The 17,584-nt window shown below is 41.2% G+C and overlaps 3 protein-coding genes across 6 annotated transcripts; all 3 read right to left on the reverse strand.

Annotated features, from left to right (window-relative positions):
• Position 1: 1 nt before the first annotated feature.
• Positions 2-11,292, reverse strand: LOC105456737 (uncharacterized protein KIAA0195). Of its 3 annotated transcripts, XM_011701006.1 has the most exons (19): positions 10,913-11,292; positions 10,055-10,216; positions 9,853-9,956; positions 9,549-9,637; positions 9,234-9,471; positions 9,000-9,096; positions 8,436-8,653; positions 7,732-7,967; positions 7,194-7,318; positions 6,963-7,111; positions 4,789-4,932; positions 4,517-4,661; positions 4,204-4,412; positions 3,652-3,826; positions 3,305-3,550; positions 2,748-2,985; positions 2,258-2,351; positions 1,988-2,149; positions 2-1,883 (listed from the first exon to the last, which is right to left on the reverse strand). In XM_011701006.1, exons 1-19 carry the CDS (start codon positions 11,231-11,233, stop codon positions 1,811-1,813), a joined length of 3,225 nt encoding a protein of 1,074 aa, XP_011699308.1. In that variant the 5' UTR covers positions 11,234-11,292; the 3' UTR covers positions 2-1,810. The 3 variants fall into 3 exon arrangements, with proteins under 3 accessions (XP_011699308.1, XP_011699309.1, XP_011699310.1); XM_011701007.1 differs by lacking the exons at positions 10,055-10,216; positions 10,913-11,292 and adding an exon at positions 5,450-5,590 and having other exon boundaries at positions 9,549-9,853; XM_011701008.1 differs by lacking the exons at positions 9,549-9,637; positions 9,853-9,956; positions 10,055-10,216; positions 10,913-11,292 and adding an exon at positions 5,450-5,590 and having other exon boundaries at positions 9,234-9,536.
• A 221-nt stretch (positions 11,293-11,513) lies between these two features.
• LOC105456800 (uncharacterized protein KIAA0195-like) lies at positions 11,514-13,267 on the reverse strand. Its single transcript, XM_011701112.1, has 4 exons — positions 13,095-13,267; positions 12,742-12,876; positions 12,158-12,294; positions 11,514-11,740 (listed from the first exon to the last, which is right to left on the reverse strand). The coding sequence occupies exons 1-4, from the start codon at positions 13,265-13,267 to the stop codon at positions 11,514-11,516; spliced, it is 672 nt and encodes a 223-aa protein (XP_011699414.1).
• A 1,252-nt stretch (positions 13,268-14,519) lies between these two features.
• Positions 14,520-17,504, reverse strand: LOC105456738 (protein lifeguard 1-like). 2 transcript variants are annotated; one of them, XM_011701009.1, is made up of 7 exons: positions 17,252-17,504; positions 16,523-16,767; positions 16,344-16,397; positions 15,964-16,054; positions 15,751-15,876; positions 15,216-15,365; positions 14,520-14,779 (listed from the first exon to the last, which is right to left on the reverse strand). In XM_011701009.1, exons 1-7 carry the CDS (start codon positions 17,345-17,347, stop codon positions 14,630-14,632), a joined length of 912 nt encoding a protein of 303 aa, XP_011699311.1. In that variant the 5' UTR covers positions 17,348-17,504; the 3' UTR covers positions 14,520-14,629. The 2 variants fall into 2 exon arrangements, with proteins under 2 accessions (XP_011699311.1, XP_011699312.1); XM_011701010.1 differs by lacking the exon at positions 15,216-15,365.
• Between the last annotated feature and the right edge of the window lie 80 nt (positions 17,505-17,584).

The raw sequence follows: 17,584 nt of genomic DNA on the forward strand, positions 1-17,584 counted from the left end.
ATTTAGTGTTTTTTAATGAAGATTTTATTTCGTTTAAAAAAAAGATCCATTTCATTGCGTAATACTAAACCTAGAACGCAGTATCAACAGCAACGATACTCCGTAATAACGGAAGTTTATTAGTAAAATAAATTCGCTCTACTAGAATGGTTTAACAAAGACCGAAAACAATCAAATCCCCGACTTGTCGTCGTGTAACACAAAGAATCGGAGAGAAATCCATGTTCCGTTCGCTTCAATCACCGCACACAAGCAAGGAAAAGAAATGGATTTCTGATCCGTGATTTAAGTAAGACGAACAGTCTGTTTGATAATGTTAACTTGCTACATTGGCAAAACATTCGCAAACATCATACTTTCCGAAGATATAAAAAAGAATTGATTGTTTTTCTTTTTTTTTACTAAATGTTGTGCACCCTCTTAACTTATTAGGGACCGAGCAACCCCAGTGTCTTTAATTTCCCCTTCTGCGGCTCCACAGTTGTACTTCGCGCGACGAATAAAAAATTGCATCAATCAATTCAAGGGCATAAAAAAAGCCGAGTAACAAATAAAATATGTACAATAAATATGCGCATGCATGTTCGTGATATCATTGGTCAAAATCATCGAACGATGGCACGAGAGCAGAGCGAGGGAGGGAAATTACAAGTTTTACTAGGGGTAGCTCGGCTGGGTTGCGGAGGCTCGGTCGGATTCTGAAAATCGCGATTAGGATCGCTGTTCCACTCGATCGGTGACCGGAAATCGGGGAAATTCACACGCGGCCCAGATGTGACCGAGCGCACTTGTCTCGCGCAACCCGGAGAACCGTCTCGTGCCAGCGAGACGCCCGCTCTGCTAAGAACGCGATTTTGGTTCGACTACCTAATAATCTCTCGCAGGGTTGCATTTCAATTCGCTAAAGTTCCTCACTAATCTCTGCGATCACGACAAAATAAATTACTATCGTTGCGTCCAAACGCTAAAAAAAGAAAAGAAAAAACGTCCGATTTCTCGGCTAATGCGACTCTACCTTGACTCGAGAGCGAAACTCGAACGTCGACGAGGATGTCGAAAGAGTTATCAGTAGGAACATCTTTCTGTGCAAATACTCTACGTAAGTACTAAGGTCGCCAAATGCAAGATGTCTTAGGCTTCTCAGCCACGCTCACATTTACTGTGGCTACTTAAAAAAAAAGAATCTTTTTTAATTTCTCTCATAATTTTCAAAATTATTAAAATAATCATCGCTCTTCTTTTTTTTTAAATGAAACCTAAGGCGATACCTGTGGGACATCTTGAATCACGACAGAATCAGGAGCGAGAGAAAAGTAACGCGCCTCGACGATGCCTGGCGGGCCTTAAGTGATTCGTCATCGAGGCGGAAAACCGCCGTATAATCGGCGAGCGGTTCGGTAAAACGAGATAGAAATTCCACCGTCGGCCCAACGTGTGGTGAAAGCTCGCGATCGGCGACCACCGCGCGCGCGTGTCCTCGCGGTGTGTCATTAAAACGTCGCAAAAAAATATAAATACGCACGTCGCTATAGAAAAATACCGGTGCTTCGTTCGAAGTAGAATCGAGTTTTGGCAAATATTTGACACGGCATTGTATTAAGTACACGAAGCCCGTTGAAGCCCCTTAAAGGGACCTGCCGGAGTCTCTCCTCCCTCTCGAGTTTTGCAGCAACTGAATCACGCGACACCAAAGTACTTTCGGCATAATACACGCTAATAATATATATATATGTACACTTAACGAGACGTCTTTTACCCGTATATCTTTTAAAACGCATTTGACATCTCTCGAAGACGCCTGCAAAGTGGATTAAAATGGCGAATTCATTCCCAGCTTCGTGCCAAATTCTAAACGCGCCCTCTTCTGGTACCTGACGTTCACTCTGCGGAGAAAGGGAACGGAAAAGTGAATTAATGTCGGGAAAGAATTGCGACAGATGTGCTTTCGAGCGACGAAAGGCAGAAGGCGGAAAGGAAGTGAACTCACTTGATCTCTTGCCACTTGATCAACTCGTTAACCGCGAACGTCAGCGGAACAGAGAGCAGAAAGAACAACGGCACGTGCATGGGGAAGTTCTCGATCCTCTTGCCCTCCTCTCGCCAAAATCTGCGAAACGCTATGCCGGAGAACACCGCTTGCGCGCACAATCTACGGATAATAACGTAATGACAGATGTATTTCAGAATTTAATATGTAATCTGGGAACTCGAAATTTTTTTTTACGGAGACTGTTATTTAATTAGATCTTTCACTTACACGATAAACACACCGAGGAACCAGATGCAATTGCTCATAGGATTTTTCTTCCATATCGAGTACTCGCGGTGCACAAAGCTGACGGATAACGTGACTGAAAGAAACGATAGATATTGATGAACTTTCAAGTATTTTATTTGTGTCGATAAAAAAAGATTTGTCGTTTTTTGTTAAAACCTGATTTAAAAGTTTGCAACGCAGTTTATTTAAAGGCAAATTAGAAAAGATTTTTATATTAAAGATTTGTCATTTTTTGTTAAAACTTGATTTAAAAGTTTATAAAGCAATTTTTTAAAGGCAAATTTTGAAAAAAAAAACGACAAGATAAAAGTACTGAAGGCAAATTCGATTAATAGAAATGGAAAAATTAAAATTGAATAATTTTCCAGAAAACAGAGGGATTTGACAAACTAAATGACTAAACTTATTGCGACGATGTGACCGGTATATTAACGACAAGGCAGAGATATGCGCTGGCGCGCGAAATTACCGAAGTGCAGGACTATGAGGGTGAGAGCGAAATGCTGCACGACCAGAACGACGCTCGGCCTGCCGCCCCAGCCGCCCCAAATCTGGTCCCGCGGGTCCGGATATATGTACAGGCACTTGGAGTTCTGCGGCACGTAGACGGGGCAGAGCGTCAGGAACGAGATGCACTGCGAGAGGATCACCGTGATCATCGTCGGCAGGAATTTGCTGCCGTAGCACCATAGCACGAATAGCGTCACCTATAATACCGTTCAACGGTGTCATCTCTGTTCTTCGAAACATCACTTGAATGTCGATAAATAATTAGTGTACACGAGATTCTTTGTCCCAACATTTTTCTCGCATACTTTACGCATCTTGAATCGCATGTATCAAAATTAAATAGCAGAGCAAAATTACAAAATTAAAAATAAAAATTAAAGATAGATTCCAAGAGCAGCATTCTTTCCTTTACAATTTGATAATCTATATAATCTATATGGTTCGAACTGAAGCACGCGAGTTTCAAAACTATGAAGCTAATGGCCTCATAGTTTTCATATCTTCGATCCTTCTTACCTCTCCGCTGACCACGCACTGATTCTTCCCGGTCGCGCGTTGCATTATCGTCGAGTCGATCGGCGTGGCGATCATGGATGTCGACAGGATGGGGATTATCAAGCAGCACAGCCAGAGCACCTGATCGATGGAGAACAGCGGCGGCAGCAGCAGAAGCGCCGACAGCGTTTGCACAAACGAGAGCGTGACCAAGCAGCACAGCCAGAATTGTATACAGTTCCATAGATTCTTCATGTAATGACGGGCCTGCGTGCACACACGAGGAAAAAGAAACGTTTATCTCGTTGCCTCGTTATCTCCCCCCCCCCCTCCCGTTTAATTTCTTCCGAAAAGCAAACACACCGTACCTCCATGATGAGGTGAAAGATTGCCACTGGGTCCTCGCGTTTCACGCTCAGCGAACACGCGACGGAGTTGAGCGCTCTGCTCAGGTCGACGGGAGAAATTCCCTGGCTCTCCGTGGTGGGCACCAACACGGGCACCTTCTGACACACCTGGGGATACAAGGGCTCCACCGCCACTCTGCGATCGGTTTACAAGCCTTTAGAGAACTTCGATACAGGAAGATCACTGAAGTTTTTTTTTTAAATCAGGGAGATCAGAAACTGTAAGGATCTTCCTCGAGCGCTTTTGTTAGAAATTTTTGAAGGATATTGCCTGGAAATTTGAGAAAATTTGGAAAGAACGACGGGAAAAAATAAGAGAATTTTCAGAGAAATTCTCAGGGAATTTCAAAGATTCACGGGGAAAAAATGTTTCATTAAGGCTTTCATTTTTGGAATTTAAAATCGCTAAGTGGCACTCGAATTTTCTGTATATGTTTAGGTGCAATTTTGCCCGCGGCTCACGTCTCTGATCTCGCCGATATTCGATCGATTAGAAGAATTACGGGAATTTACCCCGCGTCGGCCTGCATGAAGATCGGCATGTTCTCGGCGTTGGCGGAGGAGCCAAGCACGCACACCACCTCGCCGTAGTCCTGCATGATGTGCAACATCTCGCGAGTCACCGTGGTGTTGCAGTCGGTGAACAGGGACACGAGCAGCGGAACGTTGTCGATCAGCTCGATGTGCGGACGTATCTTGTCGATGCCCCTCGGCAGTTTAGCCTGTAATATATACACGCGGACGGAATGAGTTAATTTATGCCGCGCCTCGTGTCGCGAAACGTTTGTTAAGTTTAATCCAAGAAGGAGGATTAATCCGGCCTTACCCTGTTCGACAGGTCGAAGTTGACCGGCGCGCTTTGCTCGGTGCTGTCGGTGAGGCAGCTCAGGGACCTCCACGCCTCCTGCCCCGAGCCCAGGTCGACGCTCTGCACCAGGACGCTGTCCTCGCTCCTCACCGTGTCCTGCTCCCTGCTCGACAGTTTGTTATCTCTGTAGCATCGACAAACATTAGATATACCGATCGCGCGTATTCTTTTTTTTTTTCTAGAAACTTTTTTCTAATTTTTAATTCTGCTTTTAGAGATATCACGGCAACCTGTGGCTCATCGTGCTCTTGACCTGCGAGGTGCCCGTGTTGTTCCACTCGGTCGTCTCGTCGTCGAACTTCACCGTCGAGAAGTCCGTGTTGATGGCGCTCGGCGCCGACATGCTCATCGCTCGGCTGTTGTTTAGATTGGTGCTAAAAACGAGAACACGCCTTCTTAGCGGACGCTGCCCCGATCGCTTGGTCGCATTTCGCTAGTTCGTAACGGCGGGCAGTAAGAGAAGCACATCGATGCTAAGAAGCCACAAGAGAATCCGTTAAGTTCGCGTCCTTTCGGACACGGCAAAGCTTGACAAATAAATGAAAATTCTCTCGTCATGCGTGTTTTGCCATCATCGATTAATCATAGAACGCATTAGGGATTTTAAATATTTGTCTTCTCATACGATATTTCGATTGATGTTTCGTTTACATTTAAAAAAAAGTTTATTTCGATTAATGCTTTATTTAAATTTTTAAAAATTCATTTCTCTGCTATCGAAATGTTTGTAAATTTCCATTAGATACTTCGGTGCGTTCTATGGCTAATATGTTGCTGCGTTAATTTTCTTTTTCTTTCTTTGAAGCAAAGCAGAAGTCTGAATACTTCATATTTTGTACAGCATGTAGAGTGAGCTCTATTTCTATTTCGCTTGTAATCGGCGTAACGTACCGAGGTAAGACACGATTAAGCAAGTGGCTGGCCTCGTCCATGCAGGAGTAATTAGGCTGATGAGATTGGGCCGTGGGTGAGGGAGTGGGCGAGGACATGGCTGCCGCCTGGCTCACCCACCAACCCACTGGACTCTCGGACCTGATATTGCCATGTGTGTTGTTAGTTACAAGAAAAAAAAAAGTATACATATGGGCGTGTAAAATCTTCCTCGCGCGAGTAATCGTGTATATTTGCATGATCGAAATCCTCGACGGGGCGTCGACTCGCAATAGTAAATCGCACCACAAATTCGTTAAGGAGCGCACCAGTGAAAAAATGATCGTGAAATATCGAGATTAGAGAGATACAAAGAGGTAATGATAAAAATTAAATTACTGTTAGTGTGCGACTCGATGCCCTGAATAAAAAAAAATGCGATATTAGTACACACGTTAGGTATTAGAACACTGCAGCCAAAAATGATCGCGACATCATCGTCGAGATTAGTGACACCGCAGGATGTCTCGAAGAGATTCTTAAACTTAATTCAATTCTCGGAATTTCCAAAAATCTATCTGATCTGTTTGTATTTTTTTTTTTAATAATTCTCTTGATTTATTTTTAGACATAAGAAAATATCTTGACGTATATCTTATAATTTCTGAACGATTTTATTTTTAAGTAGATCGTGTAATATAAAAAAAAAGAATACACATTTGGGTTAGTCTATTTGAACCACGTGGGTATACGAACTGAATTTTCTAGTGTTCTTTTTCTCGAGGCATCCTGTGTAGCAACGAGCATGCAGATCGAGATAACGATAAGGTAAAAAAAGACGTATAGACAAACATATACGACGGGGGCATATGCGGATATCTCTCCAGCCATTGCTGCCTCCTGCAATATATACATGGACATATTTTTACACAGCCTCGGTGGCAGTTGGCTCTAACGGGAATAAGAGAATTAATGCGTCGTTAATGTGCATGCAGTGCTTCCCCACGTGCGCGTGTCCGATCCTACAATTAGCCCTTTCGAGAAAGTTGAAAATGCCTGTCTCAAATATATGTGTTACCGTCAAAACCCATAATCCGTTGAAACCCGAATTCACTAGTCAAAACTGGTATGATTGATTAGACGTAAAATCGAAAATCTATGTGTATACAATTATAGACCTCGTTTCGCCCCGTAAACAGGGGGGCGAAGGGGGAGTTGGACCTCTCGCTACGTGTGGAAAATTGAAAATCCATGTGAAACGGTATAATTGTAGACCTCGTTTCAATCCAATTTAAAACTAGTTTTAACTAGTGAAATCGGGTTTTAACTATCGTGAGTTTCGACGGTAACAGATTAATTTTTACTTCTCATTTAAAATTTTTTCTTCTCAAAAATTAGATACAAGGACCGAAAATGTCGAATCAGAGACACGGTGGGGGAAAAAAAAAGTCGCGGATATGCCCCATGAGAGATCCAAGAGACATCGAGAGGGAAACGACGACGGCACATCGCGTCCCCGTGCGACGAACGATACCTGGCGCCCTCGCTGAGCAACGAGATGTGGCAGTTCCAGCCGCTCTCCAGGCCCATCTTCTCCGAGAACACGCGCGAGCGCAGCTCGTTCTCCTTGCTGAAGTGGACGAACCTTATGCACGCCCTGTCCAGCTGCTCGATCAGTTGTACCTGCAGTGCACGACACGCGTATTTCAGTAAGCGTTCGCAGTACGAATTATAACTATTGACGCTCGCAGTAGTAGTGCCGCACCATATCGGTCTGCGCCTGATACTGCATGGTGACCATCCCGATGAAGACTTGATTGCACTGCACGTCGAAGCAGCTTTCGACGTCGCTCACGTCGTCGTCCTTGTTCTCGTTGCACAGCAAGGAATCTGAGAAGGAAGCCACGTTGTGATATTTGCGATTTAAATAAAGACAAATTAATCGAATTAACATTTAAAAAAAAAGATAAAGTATATCTAGAGCAAATAAGTAAAAAATATCCAAATTTTAAAAGAAACAATTAGAATATCAAGAAATCAAAATCAAAAATAGCAAAGCAGGAAATCGATATGATCATATTTCAGCTGTTGATGCAACATCTTAAAAAAAAAATCAAAGTTACAAAAAAACTTCCGTTGAATTAGTGAACATCAAGAAATCAAAATCAACAATAGCAATACGGGAAATTAATATGATCATATTTCAGCTATTGATGCGACTTCTTTAAAAAAATTATACTTCTTAAAAAATACAAAATTACAAAAAAAAAAAACATCCGTCGAATTAGTATGACTAGATCAACCTGTCGAATGAAACTGCCCCAGTATTCCTCGTATTCTGGGATCGAGAACGTTTCTGAAGTCCCACGGCAACGGGGTCGGGCTCCTGTGGGGCGTGTACAAGTGTTTGCTATCCGCCGGCAGCTCCAGATATATCTCGGACATCTTGTCGCTGATGGCGCGCGTCAGCGGCCGGTAAGCGAACGCGGTGCAGTACGAGGTCAAGCTCGTCCTCTGGTAGAAGTCCTGCACCTTCTTCCTGCGATGACAAAACGAGGAATCCGAGTCAAGATCATCATATAACAATTTAACTTTACGCACCAAACGTTTTAAAAATCACCCTGTTTAATAGTTTAAAAATAAACCCAAAATAGTTCATTTTGAACACTAGAATCGCCGATGGGGTCATTTTGGCTCCTAATCATTTCTTTTTCCTTTTTTTTTATATAGCTTTTCTATGCAGTACAAAATATTAAAAATATGTAAATATCTATATATTTTTTTTATGGCTCCTAATCATTTCTTTTTCCTTTTTTTTTATAGCTTTTCTATGCAGTACAAAATATTAAAAATATGTAAATATCTGCAAATAAAATTCTATTGATGCAAATAATATCGAAAGAACTCTTCGCCGGTCGAGAAAACAAGGATAGGAAATTATGAAATTGGCACCTTCGGTTAGTTAAGTTCTAGTGTTAAAAGGTTTGATGGAATCGTAGCGACGTACCTGTCTGACGCGGAAAGAGGGCAGAGATCGTGGCCGTCCCAGTACTCGATGCACGAGTCCAGAATTATGTCGGACGTGCCTTGCGTCAACAGCTGCAGACCGCCACCGCTGCGCTCCTTCACGACCACGGCGACCATGTGAGGAAACGGGAACTTCAGCTTCGTCGCGATGCTCAGCGAGCGCGCGAACTTTATGTCCCGCCTGACCATCTCCGGTTGCTGCCAGAACAAAGGGTGTCAGTCTACTTTTTTAATCGAACTTTTTTGTTCGCGTACGTTTTTTTTTTGTAGTAAAAATCACCTTTCTGTGCACAAACAATATCATTTAAAATGATGAATCTTCTAAGAAAGTTTCTTCTAAAGTTCCTTAGTTGGACTGAAACTGTTTATAAGGAACTATTCAAACTTCAGTTAAACAATTTCTGTGACTGTCAGAACGCGCGATCAATCTCCATATAATTTTGACAAAGGGTGACAGAGAGTCTCATTACGAATTAATTGATTCTAGAATAGCGTTCGCCCAAATTTAATTTTTACAAGTAAAGAAATATAAAGTAATACTCACTACATGTCTAAATGTACACAGTTGCTGCTCCAGCTGGAAGATCTTCTGCGCCTGGTCCTGAAAGCCGATTTGCTTCGCCAACTCGCACAGACATCTGCTGAAATAAATTTTATCTTGCAAATTATTTCGAAATTGAAAACCTCGCGAGAGAGAGAGAGAGAGGGGCAGGGGGGGGGGCGAAATCGCGACTGAAGAGAGCGAAGATCGAGATGAGAGATCAAGAACACGCCGTACCGTCTGTTCGTCACCGGGACCAGGTTCTCGTTGTAGAGAGCCTCGCAGGTGACGTGGCAGCAGAACTGCGTGTAGTGCTCCTGCGTGTCCATGTTGCACGTGTTGAGGAGGATCGCCAGGCCGAGCGGCTTCAGCGAGTTGAGGTGCTGCCGCCACGAGTGGTCGTCGAACTGCAGCCGGAACGGCAGCGCGTGGTCGTGGGTGAGATCCAGGACCTCGGCGGTGGAGTGCGACATATCTGCGAAGCATCGGACGTCGTTACGTCGCGCACTCGGGCCTTCTCTTTCGGGCTGTCTCTCCCCCGTCCATCCTTACCGTGCTGTACGTAAGACGTCCGGTTGGAGTTGACCTTGGTCTCCTCGGACTCCTGGTTCCTGTCGGCCGTCTTGTCCACGCTGCCGGTGCTGCAAAATACAAAAAAAACGGGGAAAGCTGTAGCCGCGCCGGTAACGCGGCTCCACCGGTTTGATGATCTCGCAAATTTGATTTACGCTAAATTCCTTCGTCTCGGGGAGGGGGAGAGGGAGCGCGGGAGGGAGCAAATTCACAAATTCCTGGACTTTTAGATATTCGGATTTTTATATTCCCGACCGGGTCCGCGTGACTATAAGGTGACTACCTCGAGCTCGGCGACAAAATATTGGAGTTACGTAGAAAAAAAACTTTCTCCGCGGTAGGATTGGGCCATGAGAGAATTCCCTTCTTATCTACGCAGCACAGTGCCTGTAAAAAAAAAAAATACACAGACTGTTATATAACGAGTTGAGATTACCAGTACTCGAATACTCAAATTTGTAGTCAATTCGTGCTGCGGTACTCACGGTTACAGAGCCCAGCACGTGCAAAATGCTCCCCGATCGCGACATCATGTGCTCGTTGCCGAAAAGAATGTCGAAGAAGTACTCCTTGAGTTCCAGCCAGTTGTACACTACGTCCGGATGATTGGGAGCATTGATGTCTGCGTCTTCAAAAGGATCTACGAACTAAATTTATTAAAATTATAAATTAATATTTTTTAAAATTAATAAGTTTTACAATTCATAAAATTACAAAAACCTCTATGGAATATTGTGTATTGTATTGCACACATGTCTAAATAGTGAGATTTGACACATTCTTATAATCTTATCGTTGCACTTGAGATATCATAGAATAGTGCAATCCTGTATACGCGTGGAATAACTATATATAAAATTATGAGATTTAACACAATTTCCTATATTTAATATATAAAATTTTATATATTTATAATACATAAAATAATATGTATTGTATATAAAATATTGTATATTAATATTTATATATATATTTATAATATATAAAATATGTTAATTTCGTATATATTTCGTAATTATATAGCAATTGATATAAAAAACGGGATTATATATATATAAAACCTCGTTTTTTAAATTAATTATTTGCAAATTGAAATAAATGCTAATGTAATTATATAGCAATTAATATAAAAAACGAGATTATATATATATAATCCTATTTTTTATATCAATTGCTATATAATTACGAAATATATACGAAATTAACATATATAGTTACATAACAATTAACATAAAAAACGGGATTATATATATATATAATCTCGTTTTTTATATTAATTGCTATATAATTACATTAGCATATATTTCAATTTGCAAATAATTAATTTCTGAATCAACACTAACCTGCAGCTTCTTCGCGGACAGATAAAGCTTGAACAGCGCTTTGAAGCGGGCCATGCCGAAGCAGTTGAGGAATATCCAGCAGGCGGGGAACACCAGCGGCAGCAACGGTAGGCTCACGGCGATCGGCTGCAGTAGAAACATCTCGCTCCAGTGGCCGGTGCCGAAGTAGTCCGTCAGGTACAGGTAACGGAGCAGATTGACGACGAGGATAACGATCACGAGGATCGGATAGGTCAGGTGCTCGATGCAGCAGATCATCAGTAGGTGACGCTTGCGATTGTAATAGGTGACCGGCCGGTCGAGCGCCTGGTCGAGCGCCATCCGCAGATTCGCCAGGTACGGCGTCTCCTGGAGCTTGTAGATCTTGCTCCGCAGCGGCACGCGCGCCTGCGGCGTGGAGAAGATCTCGTTCGCGCTGTGCACCGGCGCGTTGTAAGTCTCCCTCGCGTGCAGGACGGGCGCTTCCGGGTCCTGAAAGGCATACGATTGCAGCCGTAAGAAGCCCAGATTCTGAGGTCTGGTCGATTTGATCGAATGTTTTTTTCAGCAAAATCTCGGTGTAACTTCGATATCTTGGAAGTAATGCACGTCTATAAATATACTACTGAGTTGGGAAGAGGGTATGGTCACGCACGTTGTACGGCACGCAATATCCGGGCGCCTGCTGGCCCGGCTTCATCACGATTATGTCACCGGCCACTAGTAGAGCCCACGGCAGATTGACCACCTCACCGTCGCGATACGTCCACTGCAGAGTCAAGCACGGGGACAGCGGACTGCACAGATGCGGGTAGTTCTCGGATCTCCATTGGCACGTGGCACGCGCGACTGCAATTTTGTAACGTTCGCATATAACGCTCCCATCGCAGGAAGTTTTGTATAGGATTTATATATGCCAAACCTTTCCAGGCCAAACGTTTGAAAACTTTTTTTTTCGAATAAACATTTTTGGGATTACTTATTCAAATATTCATAATAATGTACTGTCTTAACTTTTAATAATTCTTCAAATAATTATCGCATAAAAGCAAAAAAAAACACAGTTTATCTACATTTTCATACAGTTGTGCATTATACATATAATTATTTTACATACATATAATTATTTATCTGTGTTTTTATTGACGTTTCTAAACTTTTAATTCAGAGTGTAAGAACTACAATTTATGTAAGCTAGTCTACATTTTAATTTTAAGAGAAGCTAAATATCACAGACACACAGGCAGTTTTCATTTAAATACATACCATTGAGTTGATCGAGAAGAACTTTCACTCTTTGAGGAATTTCCTCGTGTCGTAATTTGTTATCCGATACCACTAGGATAAAATTCAATACTACTAAACAACAGACTATCAGTCCTTCGTACGGCAGTGTTGAATACCTGTAACAATATATAATATATATAAATATCATTTATGGAGCTGTTTCCTGGAAACTCAAATTCTCATATTTACAATCTTTATATTCTCACATTTTGAAGAATTTTTCAAATTTTAAATTTAAGTACGAAGGTTTCTGAAAACCCTTAAATTTCTTCAGATTTTATAAGTTTTCTTCGGAAATTGGTGAATAGAAAGATTACAGAATGTAGAAACCTACAAATATTTCAAAATTCACGTATAAAAAAATTATAGAAAAGATACAGATTTTCTTAGCGTCTCTGAGATATTTCAATTCGCATTAAAAAAAGTCTGACCGGAGATTTTCTAAGCAGTTACAAAGCTGTACAGAAATTCTGGCAAACTCCGAAACTTATAGAAATTCTGCAAAATTATTCGAAGAAAGCTTCTCGCCCCAGGTGGGAAATGTGCATCCCCGCTTAGCTCACCATGTTTCATTAAATGTGAAGAACGCAACGATGAGAATAACGGCGTTGATCAGCAGGGCGATCGCGGAGGTCCAGCAGAGGGTCGTGTACTGGCTTCGGTGGTGCAGGGTGTCCTTCAGCCAGGCTCTGTACCTCCTGAACGACAAACGATCGTCGCGACATGAGTCCAAACGTTCGCATTAAACGTTCACGTGTAACCCAGATAGCGAGCCAACGTTACTTGTCGACATTTTGACGTCAAGATGACACTAATGACAGGCATTTCGATGTCAAGATCGACGACGATTCACTTGCTACAACTGGGTATACCTTCGTCGAAGTTAATCACAAGATCTCGCAGTACAAGATACTACTTGTTTCTCCTGTGGTCCTCCTCGTACTCCTGCAGAACGCGTCTGACGTCGCGGTGCAGAGTGTCCAGGGCGACGGTGGTGGTCAGGCCTAGGGTCGCCCCTCCGGGTCTCGCCTCCGGTCTGGCCTCGTCCTCGTCCCTCCTGTCCCCGCCGGTCAAGCGGTCGCCCTCCATTCTCTGCGAAAAGCACGGCCGGGAGTCAACAGGTCAGTCTCGGCAAGCCGACGTCGAGTTCGACGGGGGGAGGGAATGTCGTATACGTTGTCAGTCTCGAGCGACGCGACAACGCGATGCAATTCGATGGCTCAGATTAACAAGAATAAATACGCGCTACTGGCTTTCCCAGGAACAAGGTGAATAAATTGTAATTATTAGCAATGCGATTCCTAGCGCTTAACATCACTAAAAATCACGAAGTGAGAGATGCAGTCGAGGGGAGAAAAAAAAGTCAACGAGGAGGTTAACCTGTCACGGACTCGCTCTCGTCGGGAGAGGATCCCGGCTGCTTCCCTCCCTCGCGCTCGACACTCGAGGTAGCCGTCTCAGAATCGGTCGTGGTTTATCCCCAGCGCGGCCAGGACGATCGCATGACTCTCGGAGTCCGCTCGAAACTGCGACGAACAGCACTCAAAACATGTAACGCGCATCGCTCGCGGTTCTAATTTCTGGGGAGCGATCGCGTAGGAGAGTGGGAGAGAGGGAGGGAGAGAGACGACTGGAGACGACAGTTCAAACATACGTAATGAGTGTACAGACTATACGTATTATTATTCTAATTACTGTTTCCAAGAAAGATAAAGCACTCTTTAATAAAAAAAAAGACATTTTTTTCTTTAGAAATTAACAGAAAAGGAAAACAAAAAAATCTTTTAAAAATATAATTAATTAAAATTCTCTTGTCTTTTTAAAGTATATAAATTACAATACGGCACATAGTCGGAACGATATGTGCTGCATTTTACTTTAAACAATGTAATGTATCGTAATGAATAATGTAATCTACATTTAAGTATTATTTTATTATTATATAATATATATGTATTTTTAAAATTATTGACTCATATTGGTTTGACGGTATCATCATTATCAACAAGTCGGCAATGACGATAACAGTAAAATAAAGTGATAAAACGTGGAAAATTCTGCAATGTTTTAAATAATTTATAAGGTTATTATGAAATTATATACTGAATTATTTTTTTAAGGTAAAAAGTAAAAGATTCACTTTCGTGTTTTATTTATGAGATTATTATGAAACTATATTCAATTATTTTAAGATAAAAATTAATAAAACCTATACATATATGTTAATATATTTCATTTAGATTATTATATTATATTAAATTACTTTAATATAAAAAATAAAAGAAATAGAGATATTTTACATATATATGATGGTTTATCTTTTATTATGTTCGTATAAAAATTATATTGTAACGTATAATATGTACATAATAGAAATGCATAAGTGTATACATATATCAATGTAATATACAGTATATCGAAGACGGTTTGTTGTCCTTCTCTAGCTCTCTTTCATTGTTGGAAGAATCCCATGAACATCAGCAAGTACTGATACAGCAGTACAATATCGACATAAATCTGCGTGGTCGCAAAAACGACCTCGTCGGGGTTCAATTCTATCCTGCGTCCACCCATGATCGTCTGCACGTCGAAGTACAAATACTGAAAATACACAGAACACAATTTTAATCATCGATTCTCGCTTGTCTACTTAACTGATTCATCTACATATATTGCAGGAAATTATCAATGGTTTTTCCGATTGATTTTCGCAGTAGGCGCAGAAAATGCAGAAATGCGATGAATATATATATATATATTTTTTTTTTATACTCATCTGTTTCATTTATTAGTTTTATCTATTTTAGTCTATTTATTAATATATTTTAATAATTTGTTGCACAAATTGTTACATTGAATTAATATTAAAAATTGAAATTGATAGAATTGAAATAAGTTAAAGTTTGCAATTAAATTGAAATTAACATTGTAGCTCTTGAAAGTAAATATTCAATTTTGAAAACCAAAAAATTAAAATATATAGACGTTGATGATTAAGAGTTTTTACAGGAATCCTTTTACAGGAAAACAGACTGACCATGCACAGCAGGAGCGTTCCAATGATAGCGATTACCAGGCGTAAAACTAGTACATGAGTGAACAGCAAGATTATTAGCACCGTAAAAATGGCTACGATCGCAACCAGCCCAATCACCATCAGCAAACCCGGTCTCATTGTCAAGTCAAACTGCAATCTCATTATAATAACGGTTCTTGTCATTTATTCGGTCTTTCTTTCCTTCTTCGCCTAACAGATGACTTAAGATAAATGCAAATAAATTTAGAAAAATATAACGAGCTGCATATTTGCGATAAAAACCGAGTTTCTGTAAAATATCAAAAGAAAATTAATTAACGTAAAGTTTTTGCAGTATTTGTACGTTGAATCAGGAAATAATGTAATATTGAATTAAAAAATATTAATATGTACAGTAAAAGAAAAATAAAAGAATAGGAAAAAAAAATTAATGTCACATTTTAAATATTTCAATGTAACGCCGTGTGTATCAAATCAGGAAATATCGGAACGTAAAATTAAGTGACGTCATAATCATAGAATGAGACAGGACTACCCTGGAGAACGTTGCTACAAGAGCTATGATCGTCGTGACGGCGGCGGTCATGCCCATAACGATGAGGATCACCTCGATGCTGTAGAACACGGAGACGAAGGCGGACAGGTACGACATTGCCAGCGTCTGCGATTCATGAGAGATTTAACTGGATTAATTCTGATTTACTTGCACCACCCCCGTTTTGAATGAGAAGTAGAAGAAAACTGGTACCAGCAGGCAAAGGCAGATGTAATTGAACGGTGGCGTTCGCCTGGCGTGCACCGAGCAGGCCACAGCGCAGTACGAGACGATGAACAACACCCTAAAATGCGAACGTTTTAATTAGATTAAAGTTTGCAGGATAAAAGATACAATTAATTATCACTTTAATAAATCCAAAGATTATTAATTAAAAATACGAGTTCTTAGATCCATATTAAATAAATAGAAATAAGCTCGAATCAGATAGGGATTTTAACGATATATTATAATAATATAAATTGATATGATCACATATTATTATGTTATATATTTTACGTTAATGTATAAATGCTAAACACTATAATACACATATTATATTGATGATATATTATCTAAGCGATTCATCTTACATGGCGACGATCCACAGGTACCAGTGCACTATCATGAACTTCTGCGCGTCGTCACTGAAAAGTAATTCGTAGGATCACAACGGTAATGCAGCAGAGCGAAACGATAAAGAAACGGAGGGCGGAGAGCGTCCAGAGATGCGATTTCGCAGCAGCTTCCGCGCGATCGGAATTCGACTCACATGAACATGAAGATGGATATAACGAGGATGGTGAATATCAGCTGCAGCGTGAGGAGGCAGAAGACCTTGCGGACGAAGCTCCTCCTGACGATGATGTCCTTGAAGTCACCGATGAACTCGTTGGCATCGTCCTGCGGCAGCATGTTTCTCCTGCGCTGCTCCCGCACCCAGGCCTTGTACAGCTCCAGGTTCTCCCTCTCCCTATGCGCCACCATCTCGTCGGTCACCGTGATCATGTACGGCCCCTGGAATTGGGAATTAGAGTCGAATTGAATTGAAAATTGCTCGAATCCTCTCGATTGCATTGCCTCTAACATTTATTTTATTAGAAATACATGTTAGAATTGAATTGAAAATTGCTCGAATCCTCTCGATTGCATTGCCTCTAACATTTATTTTATTAGAAATAAATGTTAGAATTGAATTGAAAATTGCTCGAATCCTCTCGATTGCATTGCTTCTAACATTTATTTTATTAGAAACAGAAGTAATGCCAGTTATTTATTAGAAATAAGCGAGGAGACAGTCATTAAAGGAAAGCCCAACTTATCGGAACGATTTAGATAGAGAGAAACTGTAGAAAAATGTAACTATATCAAAGATTTCTTTTACAGAATTTTTGAAGCGATATGTAAATGAAGTTATGGGCAAATTTTGGTAATAAATTTAACGATACTGAGGATTAAGACATTTAAGACCTGCTGTTTGCGCGATCGAAACGTCACTCACGCTCTTTATTTTCTGGCCCTTGATTAACGGCGGCAGCTGCGGGGGGCCGGGGATAGTATGTGGAATCCGCTGTTCTTCGATATCGTCGGACTGCATTGGATAGGCCGAATCGAGCTGCCCGTTAACATGTATCAAACCTCCTCCTCTCCGATTTTCGGTGGTGTGTTAAACCCAACAGTACCTAAACATGCCTAATCGTACACGCCGAATCTATCGCGATCGCAGCTACGATTGACAAATGAAGGCACAAGCAGCGCAACAGTCGCATTATAAAATATCGGCAGATGCATAATTAGTATTAATATTATTTTAATTATTTTTATTTTATTTTTA

Source organism: Wasmannia auropunctata, unplaced genomic scaffold (genome assembly GCF_000956235.1).
Source record: "Wasmannia auropunctata unplaced genomic scaffold, wasmannia.A_1.0 LD335556.1, whole genome shotgun sequence".
Taxonomy (NCBI): domain Eukaryota; kingdom Metazoa; phylum Arthropoda; class Insecta; order Hymenoptera; family Formicidae; genus Wasmannia; species Wasmannia auropunctata.